At 35.4% G+C, this 20755-nt stretch overlaps 1 protein-coding gene across 3 annotated transcripts in view; it reads left to right on the top strand.

The window, feature by feature from the left end:
- CEP85L (centrosomal protein 85 like) overlaps window positions 1-20755 on the top strand; it is a 170909-nt gene that overhangs the window by 33997 nt on the left and 116157 nt on the right. For all 3 annotated transcript variants that reach the window (XM_045057959.1, XM_045057958.1, XM_045057957.1), the window contains exon 3: window positions 15893-16680. In XM_045057959.1, coding sequence (XP_044913894.1) covers window positions 15893-16680 — 788 coding nt within the window. The remainder of the gene's footprint in view (window positions 1-15892; window positions 16681-20755) is intronic.

Below are 20755 nucleotides of genomic sequence, written 5' to 3'. Positions count from 1 at the left end.
TGTGGAGAATTACTGAATATTGAAAATAGCCTTGCATTAGAACATAACTAATAGGTTGAGATTTATAATGTAATGTCAGCTTTATAAACTAAACATACTTTGTGTTAGTTTATTTTATATGAATGTCATGTGCTTTACTTACTTTGGCCTTGTCTTTTTGTTATTCACTAACCATAGATCTATAAAGTGTTTTTTTCTCATTTATAAAATTAAATCTATCCTTATGAAATGCCAAATGTTATAGAATAATCCAAAAGTGTTCATCTCCTTTGTTCTGTAACTCCCAGCTGAGAATTACCATGGCATATACTTAATATTAATTTCAAAATAATATACATGAAATTTGGACTAGTGTTACCAAGTATAATTTGAGTTTGTTTTAGAGTGTATCTACAGAATATTTTATTTAGCTATCTTTAATTCTGTTACTGTTCCTATTTTGTCTTGGAGGAAGGTATATCTTCCTTCTTGATTTCCAATGCTGTGGCATGAAGTGCTGCATTATTTTGGTTGGTTGTGACAACTTTTAGGTGAAATGTGTAAATGCGTTTGAATTCTTGAAAGATTTATTATTGTAAAAATCTCAACATACATATTAAATAACTACATGATTTACATACCACATGGAGCTGTATTAAAAACTGTTGATTTAACTCAACAATTTCACTTACTATACTTGAGATCAATATATATACTTAAAACTATTGTAAATTACAGTCAGTTTTTTTTGGAGATATTTAATGTAGTTTATGGAAAACAGTAATAGAGAGCTGTGTGATCCAGTATGGTAGCTGCTAGCAACATCTGGCTTATTGAGTGCTTAAACTGTGCCTCATTCAAACTGAGATGTAAAATGCACACTGGACTTTGAATACTTCGTGTAAAAAAATGTAAATATCTTACTGATACTTTTTAATACTGATCACATGATGAAATGATAATATTGGATTTGTTGGGTTAAATAAAGGCATTCTTGAAGTTAATTTTACCTTTTTACTATTTTCATATGTGGTTACTACAAAACTTAAAATTACAAGTGCACTTTATGTTACATTTCTGTTGGACATATTGGGCATACTGGTATTGGCAGTGTATAATTTGTAAATGGTTTACTTCCAAAGATTTTATGAACGTATATGTTTATATATTTCCAAGTAGAAACAACATTGGCTTCTCAAAACAGCTATAAGCCCACTTCGTATTTAATGTGAAGAAATTTATATTGACAACATTATGTCTATGATAAATTATATTATGTCAGTCTGGGAGTACCAAGAGCACACCGCTTTTGTCATTTTGACAGGGATAAGAGCTTCGCTGCAGTGGGATTGCCCTAGCTCCTTTATCAAAGAGAAAGTTAGTTGAGTATGGTGGGGTGGAAAGGATTAGGTAGGGAAGATTGTAGATTGGAGAATTCCTGAAATTCTGAAGAGTTCTGTTGTTCAGTTGGGAAATGGGGAAAAAGGAATAATGTCAATAATTCCTGCTGGAATTCCCCTTTCTTGGGTCTGAGATGTAGGCACTTGGACTCAATTAGGAGGGAGGAAGGAACATTCCCCTGTAGACTCAGAGCATAGTTTGCTGCGAGGCCAGTAGGCACCCATGTGAAGGTGAGTGGGTAGAAGAGTCTGATAGCACCACGCTTTGATAATATAATATTTGTTTGGAAATGGAGTGTTTAGGAGGAAAGAGCCAATCTTGCTACAGGCTTCTAAAATTTGGCTGCTTTTTGAAAATAACTGTGTTGCATAATTTAGATATTTAACCTGTGATAGTAAATTTTGAGTTCTTACTTACCTCAGTAATTATTTCTCTTTATCTGTAATACAATTATGGTTGAATAGGTATACCTCTGTATGCTAAATGTAAATTTATTGGGTATAGATCAAAGTACATGGAATCATTTTATTCAGTTCAATGGTACATTGCTTTAAGTAACCAGTACATCTGTGAAGTAAATTGTCAGACTTTTAAACTGCATAGTACTGTCTAATCGGACCCCTAACCCCTATCTCATTCTCTTCCTTTTATTGTTTGGTTTTAACTGGTGTTCCAAGTAATACTCTTTGGCCATTGTTAAATCCTCAAAGTATCCTATGAATCACCTGAAAAATAACTTGCATTCTTTTTTATTTTAATTCTTTAAAAATTTAAAATCTGGGGCGCCTGGGTGGCTTGGTCGGTTGAGCGTCCGACTTTGGCTCAGGTCATGATCTCACGGTCCGTGAGTTCGAGCCCCACGTCGGGCTCTGTGCTGACAGCTCAGAGCCTGGAGCCTGTTTCAGATTCTGTGTCTCCCTCTCTCTCTGCCCCTCCCCTGTTCATGCTCTGTCTCTCTCTGTCTCAAAAATAAATAAATGTTAAAAAAAATTAAAAATAAATAAAAATAAATAACTTAAAATCTCTATGAATATAGAATAATTGAATACAGAATATAAGTGCCCTATGAATAACAAATATCCAGTTTTATAAATGACCGTTACATATATAGAAGTAGCTTTCCTTTTTTTTCCCTCTCCAACATGTAGCTTTTAGAGAGGTTCACTCACTTATTAATCCTCAGATCAGTTTTCTAGGTGGGCAGGATAGTTTAGTGTTGGTCTGGCTGTATTTCATGAAAGTGAGACACAAAAAACTTTCATGCTGTTCCGCTATCTTGGCTCCTCTGCTTGAGGTTCATTTACTTAATTACTTAATAAGTATTTATTGAAAACTTCATGTCTTTTAAGAACCAGAGAATTGAAAAAGATCAAAATGGAGGGAGAGGATTACATCAGAATCTTAGCCAGAATAGGACTCTAGTACAGAACTATATATTCTAAAATTACGATTGCGTGATTTGCTTTTCGCCATGGTATTTTGAGATTTCAAATAAAGCTAAAAAGAGTGTGAGGGTTTTTGGTTTTGTTTTGTTTTGTTTTTCTGTTCAACAAGAAGTTGAGGTACTAATTTAACATTAGTGGTACGACCTTTTAGGTGTGGTAATTTGTTCATGAGGTATCCAATTCAGGTTGGTAGGAAAATAGACCTGTGACCTGAAGATACATGCATCTTCAAGACCACCAAATAGTAACATAGGCCACACCGGCAGATCACCAACTTCTGAGGTTTTCTTGCTGAGACCTGGAGGCTGTAAATAGCTGCTGTTACCGTAGAAATTAGTTTGAAAGGGAGTTGTTTTTGAAGTTTGCAGCACTTGTGTAGATATAACCTAGATGTGGTGCCGGAGTTGAGTGATTAAGGGGAAAGAAATAAGAGGAAACTGGGAGTATAGGACCCTGTGGTAATAAAAGAACTTATTTTTTACTTAGGCTGGCTTTGTCACCTTCCACAGGACAATCTTCCTCTCCCTTATGACATGAAGCCTGGGAGGTAGGGCTTCTAGGCAGTTTTGTTTTTTGGTGTTGTTGATGTTGTTGTTGTTGTTTTTAATCTTCTTAAACCTGAGTTTTTAAATGTAGCTTCTAACAGTCTGTTTGGGGCTGATTTTCAAGCATATTTATATATTTTATTTAAAAAAGGTACAAATAGAGTTAAGTAATTTTTTACTTTGATAATTTCCAACTGCTAATTTGTATTAGAGATAATTTTCTTATCTAATTAACCTCATTTATTTCAAAAGGAGGGACTGATAAAAATGGACTTCAATTTAATCATATCTTCATTAGTTGTTTTTACTAAGAAATAATAGGACTGTTTAATAATATAAATTTTGAGGTCATCCTGTGAATATATATCAGAAAGGAAGAAAAATTAGAAAAGTTACCAGTTGGTGCATTATCTTTATCATATGAAGATATGAAGGCCTTGAAAGGTAAGAACTTGTTCAGTCATTTATTCACATAGCTAATATTTATTGAGTGTCTGCTGTGTATGAGAGACTGTGCTAGGGGTTAGGATTAAACAGACATTTTCCGTGTTCCTTGTGTACATAAGGAGGAGACAGGAAACAATTATCATAAAATAGGAACAGTATGATTGATGAAATACATAGGGTAGGGGGTATACCTAGACCCACTGGATTAGGTGAAGGACCCCTGGCAGAAGTGGTGTTTAAGCTGAGGCCCAAAAAGTTAAGTAGGAACTGGCAGGGCCCAAGGCAGGAGAGTAGGCTGAGAGAACAGCATGGTCAGTGACTAGAAGGTGAGAGGTTCTGGGGATGGAGCAGAAGAGAGTCAAACTGGATGCAACGAGACCACCTGTGTTGCAGGTAGGAGCCTTGGTGACTTGTTCATAAAAAGAGAGTGGGAAAGGAGAAAATGAGGTCATTCAGGAGACATTTAGGAGATGAAAACAGTACATTCTTTTTAAGCAGCTTTATTTAGATGGAATTCATATACTTTACAATTCAGCCATTTCAAGGGTACAATTCAGGGATGCTTGGCTGGCTTAGTTGGTAGAGCATGCAACTCTTGAGCTCAGAGTTGTGAGTTCAAGCCCCACTTTGGGCATGGGGTCTACATGTGTACAATTCAGTGGCGTTAACTGTATTCAGAGTTGTATATCTATTACCAGTATCACTTTTGGGACATTTTCATTATGTCCAAAAAAGCCCCACTCTTCCTTAGCCATCATCCTGAACACTGTTATTCCCCCAGCTCTAGGCAACCACTAATTTTGGAAGATGTCATAAAAATTTCCCAGGGCTCTTTTTGCTTATATATTTTATTACAGTGATTAGGTTTTATTAGATTAGCCAAATGTTTTCTCTAAAACACCTCATTTAAAAAATTTTTTTAGGGGCACCTGGGTGGCGCAGTCGGTTAAGCGTCCGACTTCAGCCAAGTCACGATCTCGCGGTCCGTGAGTTCGAGCCCCGCGTCGGGCTCTGGGCTGATGGCTCGGAGCCTGGAGCCTGTTTCCGATTCTGTGTCTCCCTCTCTCTCTGCCCCTCCCCCGTTCATGCTCTGTCTCTCTCTGTCCCAAAAATAAATAAACGTTGAAAAAAAAATTTTTTTTTTAATGTTTATATTTGTTTTTGAGTCAGAGAGAGAGAGAGAGAGAGAGAAAGAGCAAGCGAGCATGAGTGGGGGAGGGGCAGAGAGAGAGGGAGACACAGAATCTGAAGCAGGCTCCAGGTTCTGAGCTATCAGCATAGAGCCCGACGTGGAGCTTGAACTCGTCAACCGCGAGATCATGACCTGAGCCAAAGTTGGACGCTCAACCAACTGAGCCACCTAGGCACCCCTAAAACACCTCATTTTAAAGTAAAATATTCTCTTGCTGTTAGTTTTTTTTTCCTTTTTTACAGAAAATTCCAAATACCTGCCAAAGTAGAAAGTAAAATGGTAAAACCCACATGTACACAGCACCAAATTTATATAATCAAAAATTATAACACATGGCAATCTTCCAGCTATTACTTCTCTGCCTATTCCCACACCCTTGGTAATATTTTTAATAAATTGACAGCTCCCTCTTAACCCTTTCATTGTAACAATAGTAATATTTATTGAGCATTTAATGTGTAGAAGACATGATGATAAGAAGTGGACATTATTTCAGTTAATTAAAAAATTATACGGTAGGTACAATTATATACCTATTTTCTAGGTGAAATAAATAATATTTAAGTCATTCTTTAATCTGTTATATTTGTTTTATTTTATTAATGGTCAGTTATTTCATTGGTGGATAATACTATGTTTTTGCCAGTTCATAACTTTGGAAATTTCAGGACTGTAATAATGGTTACTCCAGTTAACTTGGCTTCCAGATTCTACAGTGGATTAGTCAGTCAGTTGGCCTTTAACATTAATAAAAATACCTACCATAAATTTTTGCAATATGGAGTTTTGTACTTTATACATGATTTTTAAAGATTCTTTATTATAGAGTCCTTCTGGGGTAAAATATGATTAACTTTTTTTTTTTTTTTTTTTACTGGTGAAAAAGGAGTTAGAGGGGGTTAATAATGTATCTGGGGTTATATAGCTATTCGAGTGACAGAGTTGAGATTCTTCAAACCTAAGTTCAGAGCTCTGCCTAACCCCACTGTTTAAGATATCTGTACTCAGAAGGGAGAAACTAGAGAGAAAGAAGCCTTGAGAGGTGTAATTTAGGATAGTCTAGGTAACCCTAGACTGAGAAACAGGAGACCAGCATTCTATTTTGAGATTTGTACTTGGTCAAGTAATTTAACCTTTATGGCCTTTAGTTCTTCATTTGCATATGGGAGTAGGTCAGAGGTTATGCACAGAACATTTTTTTTTTTGCTTGTGAAATTAAATCATTTCAAGGCAGCCTTCAAACAATAACGATTTACATTCTTTTGCAAGAATGCAAATACCCTTTTCCTTTGCTTCCCATCTCTAGTTTTCTTGTTGATCTACATTATTTCTTAAAATGAAATATTTGAATTTTAAATTCTTAAACATGGCATGTAATGGCATTACAGCTCTACTGGGTTTGCAGGAGGATTGTTTGCTTGAGGTATATTTTGTATCTTTATGGACTTCATTTTTACCTTCAGTGTTACTCATTCATCCATTCATCCATCCATTCATTTTTTTCACTCAGTTTTTATTATTTTGTTCTTGGCCTAGTAGAATATGAATGCTTGAGCCTGATGACCAAGCTGAGCTGAATTAAGTTCATTTTACTTCCCTGTGATGACCCTATGTACTATTGACCTGGAAAGGCTGTTCACATGGCCGTGGGCTTAGGGAGATTAAAGACTTCACATCTCCCCTGACTTGCAGATAGAGGATAGATAGGTGGATAGATGGGTAATTTGTTGTCTGTTCTGTAATAGTAAGTGTTGTTTCTAAGAAAGTTTGCATTGTAAAAAATAATTGTAATTTAAGAGATTAAGTTGTAATTTGATTTGTGAAAATTTTTACAGGAGAGAAATAACTTATAGCTCTTTTCAGGTAAACTGCCTGGTGAGACTTAATCTTAAAACTAGTGTGAGATATCCAGAAAATGGTACAGTTGAATGAAATTTTAGAAGACATTTAAAAAAAATTAAGTTTTTATATAAAAAGGGAAGCTGTTTTTACTGACTAGCTTTTAAAATGAGTTTTGTTTTGAATTATTGGCCTCTTTTTAAAAATTATTTTTAATGTTTATTTATTTTTGAAAGAGAGAAAGCGTGAGCAGGGGAGGGACAGAGAGAGAGAGGGAGACACAGAATCCAAAGCAAACTCGAGGTTCCGAGCTGTCAGCACAGAGCCCGACATGGGGCTAGAACTCACGAACCGCTAGATCATGACCTGAGCCGAAGTCGGACGGTTAACCGACTGAGCCACCCAGGTGCCCCTAAGTTATTGGCTTCTTTAAGCTGTACCTCAGATTGTCCTTTAAGTTGCTGATAATCTGGCTGGAGATCAGAAATGCCCTCTACCCTCTTTTTTTGAAACCAGTTTTCATTTTGTTTTATATACACAGAAAAGCTTATGCACAGAATTCTATACTGTTGCTATCATAAGTAATCACTAAAAGAGTATAAGCCATACGTTTGGTTGTAAGGAAACAAGTTTCTCACTATCCTTAAATAAAAGCAAGAAATTTAGGAAAGCATGATTTTTATGATACTGACACTTGACATACAGTTTTTCTAACATTCTTGACAGTTATTTTTATATGATTCTTTTTTGTGTTTTAGACTTGATACAGATAACATAATGCCAAAATGCCAAAAGAGGGCTTAATATTTTAGGTTTATCTTTGATTAAAAAATTACTTGAACAATTTTTTTTTTTTTTGGTATCTTTTCACTTACTGTGATGACTATTACATTCTGGTGCATTTTTAAACTATTGTATGCTTGCTTTTATGCTTTTTGCCTCGGGTTTTTTTCCATTTTTTCTTGTCTTCTTTTGATTGAATTTTTTCTTCATGCCATTTTCCTTCTAGTTTATTAGAATTATACACTACCTCTGTTTTTAGAAAACAGCTTTATTATTGGGGTGCCTGGATGGCTCAGTCAGTTAAGTGTCTAACTCTTGATCATGTCAGGTCATGATCTCACAGCTTACAAGATCGAGCCCTGTGCTGACAGTGGGAAGCCTGCTTGGGATTCTCTCCCTCTCTCTCTGCCCCTCCCCTGCTCATTGTCTATCTCTCAAAATAAATAAACTTAAAAATCAAAAAAACAAAAAAACAAACTCAGCTTTATTGACATATAGTTCACATATATACAGTGTATACTCAGTATACAATTTAATGGTTTCTAATATATTCTCATTGTGCAGTTATTACCATGATCTAATTTTAGAACATTTTTAGCCTCTGTTAAAGAAATGCATTAGCTATCACTCTTCATCTTCCCTAAGCAACCACCAGTCTTTCTGTCTCTATAGATATCTTTGTACTGGGCAAGTCATATAAATGGGATCATCTAATATATGGTCCTTTGTGACTGATTTCCATTAAGCATAATGTTTTTAAGATTCAAGTTGTAGCATATACTAATACTTCATTTCTTTTTATTGCCATATAATATATTGTATGTATAATACCACGATTTATTTATCTTTGCATCAGTTGATGGCCATTTGGGTTATTTTGGCTTTGGGCCATTAAGAATAATGTCTCTGTGAACATGTTTTCATTTCTTTTGGGTATGTATCCAGGATTGGAATTGCTGGGTAATATGGTAACTCTGTGTTTAACCTTTGGAGGAACTGCCAGACTGTTTCCTAAGCAACGGGGCCTTTTTTCATTCCCACCGTGTTGTATGAAGGTTCCAGTTTCTCCACATCCTTGCCAACACTTATTAATATGGCATTTTGATGATAGCTATTCTAGTGGGTATGAAGTGGTATCTCATTGTGGTTTTGACTTGCATTTCCCTGATGACTACATGATGTCCAGCATCTTTTCATATGCTTTCATAAGTCAGTTTGTATAACTTCTTTGGAGAAATGTCTGTCTAAATCTGCACCCATTCTTAAATTGGGTCATTTGTGTTTTTATGGAGCTGTAAGAGTTTTTAATATAATCTAGATACAAGTCCCTATGAGATAAATGATTTGCAAAAATTCTCTCCCATTTTGTGGGTAGTCTTTTTACTTTCTTGTTAGTCTCATTGACAGCAAGTTTTAAAAATTTTGATCAAATCCAGTTTATCTTTACTTTTTTTGTTGCTTGGGCTTTTCGTATTGTATGTAAAAAAAAAAAAAACCACTGTCTGACTTAACATCATGAAAATTTACACCTATGATTTCTTCTAAGAGTTGTATAGTTTTAGCTGTTGCATTTAGGCTTATGATTCATTTTGAGTTAATACTTATGGATTGTGCAAGGTAGGGGTCCAACTCTAGCTTTACAGTTGTACCAAGTCTACCTGTTCTTTAGTTGTTAATGTAGACGTTACAATACGCAACCCTTAACTTGACTGTCTAGAATGGTGATTAGAAGCTTTGTCTTCCTCTCATAAATATAAGGACCTTAAAACATGGGAATACTGATCTACCCCTGTTTTGAGTTGTATGTCACAGTTGCCAAATATTTTGATTCTATCTTTTTTAGCCCAACTGATTTTATTGTTTTATGCAATTGTCCTTCATTTTTTAGATTTGTGTTTACTTAGAAAAACTTTTTATTTTTATTTATTTTTTAATTTTTTTAATGTTTATTTTAGAGAGAGAGAGAGAGCGAGTGTGAGCAGGGGACAGGCTGAGAGAGAGGGAGGCAGAGGATCTGAAGCAGGCTCTGTGCTAACAGCAGACAGCAGACAGTCTGATGCGAGGCTTGAAGTCACAAACTGAGAGACCATGGCCTGAGCCAAAGTGAGACCCTTAACCTACTTCACCCAGGTGCCCTTTATTTATTTATTTATTTATTTATTTATTTATTTATTTATTTATAATTCAGGGGTCATTTGTTTTCTATGTGAAAGAAACTAAAGGAATCTTAGTAGCTCTTCCGGTGAGTCTGTTGATGATAAGCTCCATTTTTGTTAGCTGAAAATATATTTTGACCTCATTCTTGAAAGATAGCTTGCCTTTCCAAACAATTCTTGGGTGCCAGTTATTTACTATTAACCCTTTGAAGGTAATACTTCACTGTGTTGTAGATTCCATTATTGCTGTTGAGCATTATTGCTCAAGAGCAGTCATCTTGAGAGTTCTTTTATGAATAGTCTGCCTTTTCTCTCTGGCTCACATCTCATTGTCTGCTGTTTTGTAGTTTCCTTCTGATAAACTTTAGTCTTGGCTTGCAGCTGTGTATGTAATGGTAAAGTATGAACCCTGAGGGGAAGGGCTATATTCATCTTTTTGTGAATAATGTATCTTCATTGTCTTTTGTACCTAGTACAGTTCCTTGTACAGGGTTCATTCCTAGGAGATTCTTTGGTTTAATTATTGTTGAGTTTCTTTCTATAGGTCTTTTCCTACCAGAATGTAGTTTAGAATATTTTTAAATATTTATAAAAATATAGGGAATGCTTAGAAATGTTCATTTGTTTTAAAAGGATATGGTTACATGTGGCATAAAAATGTGTTTTTTTCTGGTATGATATGATTAAAGCATTAGCAGGAAGGGAAAAAAGTATCATGGTGGCATATGAAACTTAATTATTGCCTTTGGGTTAGAGTTAAAATTTTTATTTAAAAATTTGTTAGAATAGTTATGTTAAATAAAAATATTTTGATATGGGGTTATATAGTTTCCTGATTAATTTTTAATTATGAAGACTTGTGATTTATTGTTGTAATATAGGTCTGGAGGGTGTGGTCTTTTTTGAATTCATTTCCTTTTAACTTTAAAAAGGATAGGGCAGAGAGAGACTATCTCTATATACAAGAGAAGATAGAATCAATGTATTCATCTATTTCCAGGTAACAATAACATGACAGTGAAACAGAAGGTTGAGATTTTGTTTAGAATTCAGAATACGTTATCTTAAATATTATTCACTTGTCTTGTCGGGTTATAGTGAAGTCCTCTTATATTTTTCCCTTGCAAGCTGAAATCTGTCTGAAACCATTAGCTGTACTATGCTCTCTGTGAATGCTATAGACCCAGTCCTCTGGCTTTTAAAAGGACTACACTCTGCTGGTTTCAGATTTCATTGTGGTGACTTAGATGTGGCCCAGATGCCATTGTAATAACTTGCATTTGAGATTTGTGTCTACAATTAGATAGTATAATAAAGCACATGAGGAATTGTATTTTGTCTACCCCTAATTGCCTGTGTTTCATTAGGGCAAAATAACATTTTTAAGGTGTTAAAATTAATATTTTTCTGGACTCCTTTCTGAGAAATAATGGCCCCTTTTCTAGATATTCATACTATCAAATTTTTATTTTTTTCTTTATTATTTCATGTTGTATGTGCATGTGTATGTATGTGCATATGTGTGTGAACAGACTAAGCTTTAATTAATCCTTAGTTTTGGCAGTACTGAATTCTGAAAGTCACAGTCAGTAAGTTTTTACACTAGAACTCAGATACTGGTGATGGTTGAGGTTGGGATATTTAAGCTTGAAGGCTTCAGAACTGGAATCAGACCCAGATCGAATGATGTTGTAGTGAATAGAACAGAGAATCACTTACTGAGCAGTAATATTTCCTGGTCCCCTCTCTACCTTAACTGAATCAGGGCTTCAGAGATCTCAGGTAACTTTTAGTATGTTAAAGTTTGAGAACTTCAGATAAGTGACTTTTAGGAATAAATTCTATCCTCTGTGTAATATTTGAATAGTATATATCAATTTTTTTCAGATTTGTAGGAGTAAATGCTAGTCTGATATGGAATTTGTTTTTATCACCAGTTGTTGATTTTCTATGCAGTTGGGAAATACTGAGCTAGCACAGGAAGACAGAAAAGTAGCACATTATCAGATATAAGTAACAGCCAAGGCAGTGATCTCTGGTCTCAGAGGTTTCAGCTGTGACATGGAAAGTGAGACAGTCACCTGATACATTATTCATACTTAAGTAACAGTGTTATTTGAGATATTTTAAACTCTTTGAGGTCACAAACCAAAACATCTTTGCAATAGTTTAACCAAATGGTCAAGTTATGCTCCTTGAAAAGAAATTAAAATAAGACATTGTATGTCCTCTTTCCATGATGAAGGGTGTACCTTTGTTAAGTTTGGGGTGTATTCTTTCATACCATTTCTCTGCTCATAAATAGATACATATTTACATACATTCACTTATATGCTGGCATATTTTAAATATTGATATGTATAGACAGACTGCCCCTCTTCTCTCAAATGCTATAGCAATTTATGATTCCATTATTGTAGGATATTATAGCCTTTAATAATTTTATGAATAGGATAGGGAACACACTTTAACTATTAATGGGTTTGAACATCTGGTTTTTTTTTTAACATGTATTATTTATTTTTATTTCTTGTGATTTGCTTTCTAATTTCCTTTGCTTGTTTTAAAATTGGCTTGTTAGGTTTTGTTTTGTTTTAATTTATTGGAGTTCCTTGTATAGTATGGATATTTACTCTTTTGTCTGTTATATGATGGAATAATGTTTACTTAGCTATTTCAGTGATGTGATAATAATTAACATTTTGCTTTGTACCGGGAATTCTTCTGAGTCCTTTCTGTGCAATTTTTTCTTTTAATCTTCACTGTTGTCATGTCTACTTTATGGATGAGGTGACTGTGATGCAAGGAGGTTAAGTAAGTTGTTTGAACACATGTGACTGAGTGGGAGAGCCAGGATTTGAATCTAAAAAGACTAGTTTTAAAACTGTTACATTTAACCTTATACTTTATCTTTACTTACTAAGTTTTTTCAATGTAAATAGCTGAAAATAAAAAAAAAATTTTTTTAGTTTTAAAGATATTCAGGACACCTGGGTGGCTCAGTCAGTTAAGCATTGGATTCTTGATTTTGGCTCAGGTCATAGATCTCATGGTTCATAACATTGAGCCCCGGAAGCCTCACTTCAGACTCTGTGCTGACAGCCTGGAGCCTACTTGAGATTCTGTTTCTGCCCCTCCCTGCTCATGCCTTTTTCCTCCCTCTCAAAAATTAATTAGCTTAAAAAAATAAAGATATTTAATGATTTTAATACAAATACTCATTTAGGAATAGTGACACAAACGTGTGTGTTTATGTATCTATACACATAATTATATGGTTGGTAAACAGATTTAATACTATAATGTATTAATACAGATATTTCATAGGCTTTTAGTGACGTTTGTCCTATTTCTATTTAGAACTGACCTTTAGTAGCATATTCCCTTCCTTTTTTCTATTGATTACCATAATAATCTGTTAATCTTCATGTGGCTAATCATTTTGCTTTAATCCTCAACAGTGTTATTGGAATAATCATTTTAAGTATGGTTTTGATCATGTTACTCCTTTGGAAACTTTCAGTGGTGTCACATTTCTTGCTTAATGAAGGCCAGCCTCTTTCCTTACCTGGGCATTTGAAGACTTACATAACTGTTTCACCTTTACCTTTCAGGAATTGACTTGAGCAATTTTTTTTTTTTTTTTTTCTGTTTAAAAAATTTAGTTTGCTGGCTGTGATGCAATGTGTAGTACACTAGTCTTTGAACCTAATGGTTCAAGTTCAGATTTCCATGGCACTTTGTTTTGTTTGCATGCAATATGACATAATCCAAAGCACTGCCATTTCTAGAATTTCTGTATAGGTATGACCCAAGATGTGTCAGACTGGTTGGAAAGGGAGTGAGGGAATCAAGTACATTTATCTGAAACGAGGTTTGCATAACAAACAAGATTTTTCTTTCTTAACATTGTGTATTGGAGTTGATGGGAGATTGGGTATGGGGGCAGGACTGAAGTCTACCCCTGCCACCCTAGTGTTCAGCCACTGGTATTAGATACAGGTTTGCAGTATCTGAAAGACCCTTGTTACTATGTGATCTTGAGCAATATACTTAACTCTAAATGTTAATTTTCTCCTTTGAGCAACTTTTCTTGACACTGCATACAGCAGACAAATGGGATAATTTGTTATTTACTTCGGGAATTACATTCTTCTGGCTTTATACTCTGATCAGTTAGTGTTCTTAATCAGCAAAAGAAGCTTGCTGACCTGATTGAGAAGATGAAGAATTTATTTTTGGGTGTTTGGTACCTCATAGAATTTTGGGGGAAGGCTGGAGAACCAGGCTTCAGGTTAAACTTACAGGTAATATCCCTCAAATCATTTCTGAGAACTGTCACTTCTCTAGCCCCACCAAGCACCGGTGCTGCCCAGTTGCTGCCCTTCTGGGGTGGTGCTCCCATTGTGGAAGGCCGATGCCTCTGCTGTTGCCTATGCCAGCCAAAAATGGTGGGTCCATCTGGAGCCTGTTTTCTAAGTGACTCCCTTCCAAACTGAAATCTTGTGTTGGTGCTTCTAATGTCTGCATCATAGTTGCAGAATATGTTGGGAATTTGAGATCTAAAATTAATTTCGTGTGATTAGACTTATAATAATGTGGCAATTTTCGTGAGTATAAAAAGGTTCTGCAGAAGCTGATGAAAAGCTTGAACATGTTAAATAAGTGTTCACTATGATACTTTTGCTTGTATTCTCCCATCTGTAATATTTTTTCTTCTTTATCTCCAAGTGAAGAAATTCTGTGTAAAGACCTACTGGAATTTCATTGTTTGAATTAGTCTGCCTAGCTCTTTCTCATGTGAATTTTCTTATGACCTTTTCATCATTTCTTTTTGCATTATTTTATTTCTTTAAAACAATATCAGTGCTAACAAGTAATAGTAAATATTACTATTTACTATTAGTAATAGTATATTACTATACTAAAATATTAGTATATTCTAATGTACCAAACAATATGGAAAATATAGAATAAACTCTGAAGGTTGCCTTTTACTACTCATCTCTTCTCCCTTCATACTTTCAATTGCTATCCTATTTCGAAGCTTCCTCTGGTAAAATTTATAATCTTTAATTTTAAGTTGGCACATTTTATGATAATTTGGAACTTGATGGTAAGTTCATGGAATATAGAGGTCTTTATTTGTGCTTTGGGTTTCCATGGAGCCTTTAAAACTGTTACTGTGTGTAGAACAATAACGCAGGAAGGCTTGACCTAAGGCAATAGCTGTGTAATCATTTTGGAAGTGAAGGCTTACAACTTAGGGATTTAGTGAATGTGCAGAGAAAGATAGCCATCTAAAGTAGACTCCAGGGGTTCTAGCTTGGGAATCATACCATTGATGATGCCATTTAAGGGAGACTAGGAATGGAGGAATTACTCTGTATCCACAAATATATTGCTGGAATGCTTTCTGATTATGTTCCATTATTTATTTTGAGGGAGGGAGAGAGAGAGAGCCAGTGTATGTGAGTGGAGAAGGGAGGAGGAGGAAAGAAAGAGAATCCCAAGCGGACTCCCAGCCTTTAGTGCAGAGGCCGGTATGGGGCTTGAACTCATGAAGTGCAAGATCATGACCTCAGCCGAAATCAGGAGTTGGACGTTTAACCCACTAAGCCACTGAGGCACCCTACCCATATTTCTGATTTGAATTAGAGTTTGGGCAGGTGCTAAAATGTTTAAGTGTGGCATAGATTTCCACAGTTCAGGAAAGACCATGAAAAATACATTTTCTGGTAAAGTTTTTTCTGGGCTGGATGATGAATAAGACCTCTCAGTGAGGAGATGGATTTTTCTTTTAAAAAAGTAAAAATAATTAAATAAGGTGACTATAAACCTGTTTTCTAGTCCTTTGTCATCTGTAAGTAGATAGTAAATGGGCATATATTCCATTGTGTATCCATTTTTAGAAAATAATATTTGAAAGTATGTTTGGTTTATTTCAGGTAAACATAATGATAATAAACTCATTTTGATAAAGTATCTCTGAAAAACTTGTGCTGGGAAACCATATTCAGATATTTGTTTTGGCATTTCACATTTAGACCCTTCCCCCCCACCCCCATTAATTATAACTAATTTGACATTCTTTTCTCTTTCCAGATCATTCAACTTCAAGTGGCACATTATCTTTTAAGCCTAGTCGGTCGTTGGTTACTCTTCCTACTGCCCATGTCATGCCGTCTAACTCCAGCGCTACAGTTTCCAAACACAGGGAATCATTGACGTCAGATGGCTCAAAATGGAGTACTAGCCTCATGCAAGCATTGGGAAACCACAGTAGGGGAGAACAGGACTCTTCACTAGACATGAAGGACTTCCGGCCCCTCCGGAAATGGTCATCTTTATCCAAACTCACTGCCCCGGATAACTTCAGCCAGGGTGGCATTGTACACACTGAAGAGTCAAGGAGTGGTTTGGAAAAGACAGGGAGAGGCAAGGTTTTAACCTCGCAACTAAGAACAATTGGGCCTAGCTGCTTACATGATAGTATGGAGATGCTTAAACTAGAAGACAAGGAAATAAATAAAAAACGATCGTCAACTCTGGACTGCAAATATAAATTTGAGAGCTGTAGCAAAGACGACTTTAGAGCTTCCTCCTCCACCCTTAGGAGACAGACCTTAGACATGACATACAGTGCCTTACCTGAAAGCAAGCCCATTATGACAAATGCAGAGGCTTTTGAACCTCCGAAATATTTACTGCTTGGTCAACAGGCAGTAGGTGGAGTCCCCATTCAACCTTCTGTGAGGACACAGATGTGGCTTACGGAGCAGTTGCGGACAAACCCATTGGAAAATAGAACTACAGAGGACTCTTACAGTTTAGCTCCTTGGCAACAGCAGCAAATTGAAGAGTTTCGACAAGAAAATGAAACACCAGTGCAGGTATGGCTCAAAGTCTAGTGTTTGCTTCCCTCCAGTGGATGTTATGAGTACAGTAGCACACTTGCAGTAAGCGTATGACAGTGTGTCCACAGACACAGATGGTTTTGTTTTTCCTCTTTCCTACAAGTTACTAAGTTTATAAAAGTTGCTACAAGTTTATAAAAGGTATAAACTCCCAAAGTATTGTTTGGATAAACAAAAGTTAAACAAATACTTGAGGCTGATTAACATGGAAAATTTAAAATCTTGTACCTAACTTAGTTTTCACTTTCCTTCTCATTTGTTAAGTGGGCATAAAAATAAAAAAAAATATACTTAATTTAAAGAAACTTGAAACAGATATGGGGACTGGCACAGTATAATTGGAAAAACAGTAATTCTGCAGTATGAGGTCTTGGATTTTATTTCTGGTTCTATCAAATTCAGAACCTGGATGATTTTCTACCTGTCATTTAATACTTCATTTCTTTGGGTCTTAGTTTCTTTTCCCTTTCTTCTTTTTTTTTTCTTGAGATATAATTGACACATAACATTACATTAGTGTCAATTCTACATCATAATGATCTGCTATGTATGTTTTGTGACCTTATCACCACAATAAATTTAAGTCTGGTTAACGTCCCTCACTATGCATAGGTTCCATTTTTTTCCCCCTTGTGAGAACTTGTAAGATTTTCTCATAGCAACTTTCAAATATATAATACTATATTATTAATTATAGTCATCATGGTGTATATGATGCTGTACAAGTCACATCCTCATGACTTATGTATTTCATAGCTGGAAGTTTGTCTTTTGATTCCTTTCACCTATTTTGCTCACCCCCAGCCCATGGCAACCACCAGTCAGTTCTCTATATCTGTGATTTTTTTTTTTTTAAGGTTCTACATGTAAAACATCATATGGTATTTGTCTTTGATGTAATTCACTTAGCATAATGCCCTTAAGGTACATTCATGTCACAAATGGCAAGATTCCATTTTTTTTTTAATGACTGAATAATATTGTGTTGTATATGTACCACATTTTGTTTATCCAGTCAATCATCAGTGAGCACGTAAGGTTGCTTTCATGTCTTGGCTGTTGTAATTAGAGCTGTAGTGGACATAGGAGTGCATATATTTTGGGGAGTTAGTGTTTCTATTTCTTTCAGATAAATACCCAGAAGGAGAATTTTTTAATTTTTCATTTTTTGAGGAACCACCCACACTGTTTCCCATAATGGCTGCATAAATTTACATTCCCACCAACACTACACAAGGGTTCTTTTCTCTCCATATCTTCACCAACACTTATTATCTCTTGTCTTTTTGATCACCGTTCTCACAGGTGTGAGGTGATAACCTCATTGTGGTTTTGATATGCATTTTGCTGATAGTGATGTTGAGCACCTTTTCATGTATATGTTGGCCATGTGCATGTCTTCTCATTTCTTCATCTATGAAATGAGAAAGTGGAAGTAAAGTTATTTATAAAGTTTTGGTGGTGTTTGAAATTTATTAGGTTTATAAAATAGAGGTGTGCTTATTTTAAAAAGATTAAGTTGGGTGTCAAGATTTATTAATCAGTTTGAGGAAAGCACTTTATAAAATATCACATATAAATAAAATGGGTGTGTATCCCCTAAAGTAACATGTAAATGTGTACATTTTTTTGATCTGGAAATGTTTTCTATTCCAAGATAATTTCCACAGCTCATTTTAACTGGGAAAGCAATTATCTGTAGAATTTTCTGTAAATTCTATCATCCATTTTTTATTAACAGTATTTTCTGAAACAGTATTACTGAAACAGTAATTTTCTGAAATTAATTCTGTCAGAAATTACAAACTTTCCCTTAGAGAAAACATTTAAAATTACTATTCATTACTGCTACTGATAAAAAATAATAAAGATTAAAGGAATATATTCTATCGAAGGATAAGGAGATCACTTATCTAGAAACCTCACAAATCTGAGTATAGTCCCAAAACGTACACACACCCTGTTGTGCTGCATTCACAAGAGAATCCTTAACACGTCCCTTGTGCCTTCCTTACTCTTGTTTTGGGCAAGACTGCTTATAGTCTTGATTATGTATATTCAAATCACATAACCAAACAAGCATTATTATGATGTCTGAACTACAAATCAGAAAAGAGCAACTTAACTAGACTTGTGATTTATCAGTTCAAGTGATTGAAAGATAGGAAGTGTAATTTTTAAAAGACTATTGTATTTTATTTTTTAATTAAAAAGTTTTTTAATTTTATTTTTGAGAGAGACACACACACACAGAACATGACGGGGAGGGGCAGAGAGAGGGAGACACAGAATCTGAAGCAGGCTCCAGGCTCTGAGCTGTCAGCACAGAGCCTAACTCGGGGGCTGAGCTCATGAACCCCGAAATCATGATCTTAGCTGAAGTCAGATGCTTAACTGACTGAGCCACCCAGGCGCCCCTGTTATATTTTAGTTCTCAACTGCTTTGTGATTATAGGAGAACAGGGATCAGGCATATACTTTTCCAGCGGGTATTTTTGCACAGAATTGTAGTAGTTCACAGGGTGCTGAACCTTTAGTAGGTTGTGATAACCTAACTTAGTAGGTATGATAGAAAGGTAACTGAGAAAATTGGATGAATTGAATTGAAAGAAGTCCTAATTCACTCATTCTGCTCAGAGAAACCTCTGCTGTAAACTAGGTTTGTCCCAATCTTGAAGCAGTGCAGAGAGGCTAGGGAGCTTGGAGGTGCACTGTAGAGCCAGACTTCTTTTTAAATCTTCTCCCTAGTACATGTAGAGGAAGCAGGCTACAAAGGGACAAAAGTTGCACACGCCCTGGAATGTCCTGCCTTTTGATTAACCATATTTGGGATGGTTTCTTTGTAGTGCTCTTAAGTTTTGTAGTAGAACGATGAAACCAGGTAAAGAACACTTAAGACACTTCAGTTGCTATGTTTAAATGATCACTTCTCTTATTCCCTTCTTGGACTATTACAGAAGAAGTCTTCAGTGCCTTCTCCTTGGAGCCTCTAAGTGCTGCCTTTATTATAAAAGTTCTCATCTTAATTGTTTCTTAAAAGACTTAAAAAAATTTGACTTCCTTTTAGTCTAATTTTTATATAAAGGGAAGAGCCGTAATGAGGATTGGCTCATCTGATAAATTGGGAGAATGTGTATGATTTGCAAGCACAACTACTAAACTCTCACCATGAAAAAACCGTCTTTTTACAACTATGGAAAGGAATTTGGCTGAGAGTCACAATCTAATACCACCATACATTTATATAGAACTTTAGCTTATCTCATTTGATCTTAACAGGTTTTTTTTCCACTGCTTTTGTCCCTCAAAAGGTTACTATTGTAATGCGGAAGTTTTGCTCTTCTTAGGGATAATCATTGACTTAGCCTCGCAGTCTAATGTTCATGCTGTTCCTTGCTTCCCATGATTTCCTGCTAAATCAGAGTGCAGGTAGTATAGTACTCTGAAACGTTTCCTTTGTGAATGAAGAGAAGCCATCTGTGCCTTGAGGTGGTTAGAATATATATACACCTCCATGTGCAAACTGTCTTTGGGTCTTTTCTCTGTACTATGTTGTCCCTCTCCTGTCACCCTTCCCCAAATCTCTCTGACCCTACAAGGACTATGATAGAAGAGAAAAACAAACAACAAAGTCTTGTCTTCTCTTTGGAGAGAATGTATCCCTTACTATGTCCCTCTTGTATTTCTTCTGTGGGGAGCAGGGGAATGGGATGGGAATGGAAATTGTATACCTCTGTATAAAACAGTATCCATTGGGTTCCTATAAGCTCACAGTGCGTCTCTCAGGTAGTAGTGAAGAAATGGGCTCTTTATGGACAAAGTTGTTTATTCTTTTTTTCTCTTATATTCCCTAGGATGTTTCTAAGTTCTGGGTTGCAATTATTAAAAAGAGGAAGATAGGATTTTCTTCCTAATTAAATCATGCAGGGGCTTGATCAGCCAAGATATTGACACCTAATGATTTCAACATTTTTTCTGGAAAATTTATATAAATCAAAAATGTAAATAAAAATTTGATCAAATGACTTAAAGTGAAATGACTTGGTTTTTG

The sequence above is a fragment of the Felis catus genome, chromosome B2, assembly GCF_018350175.1.
Source record: "Felis catus isolate Fca126 chromosome B2, F.catus_Fca126_mat1.0, whole genome shotgun sequence".
In the NCBI taxonomy this organism is placed as follows: domain Eukaryota; kingdom Metazoa; phylum Chordata; class Mammalia; order Carnivora; family Felidae; genus Felis; species Felis catus.
This window is presented reverse-complemented; position numbering and strand designations above follow the sequence as displayed.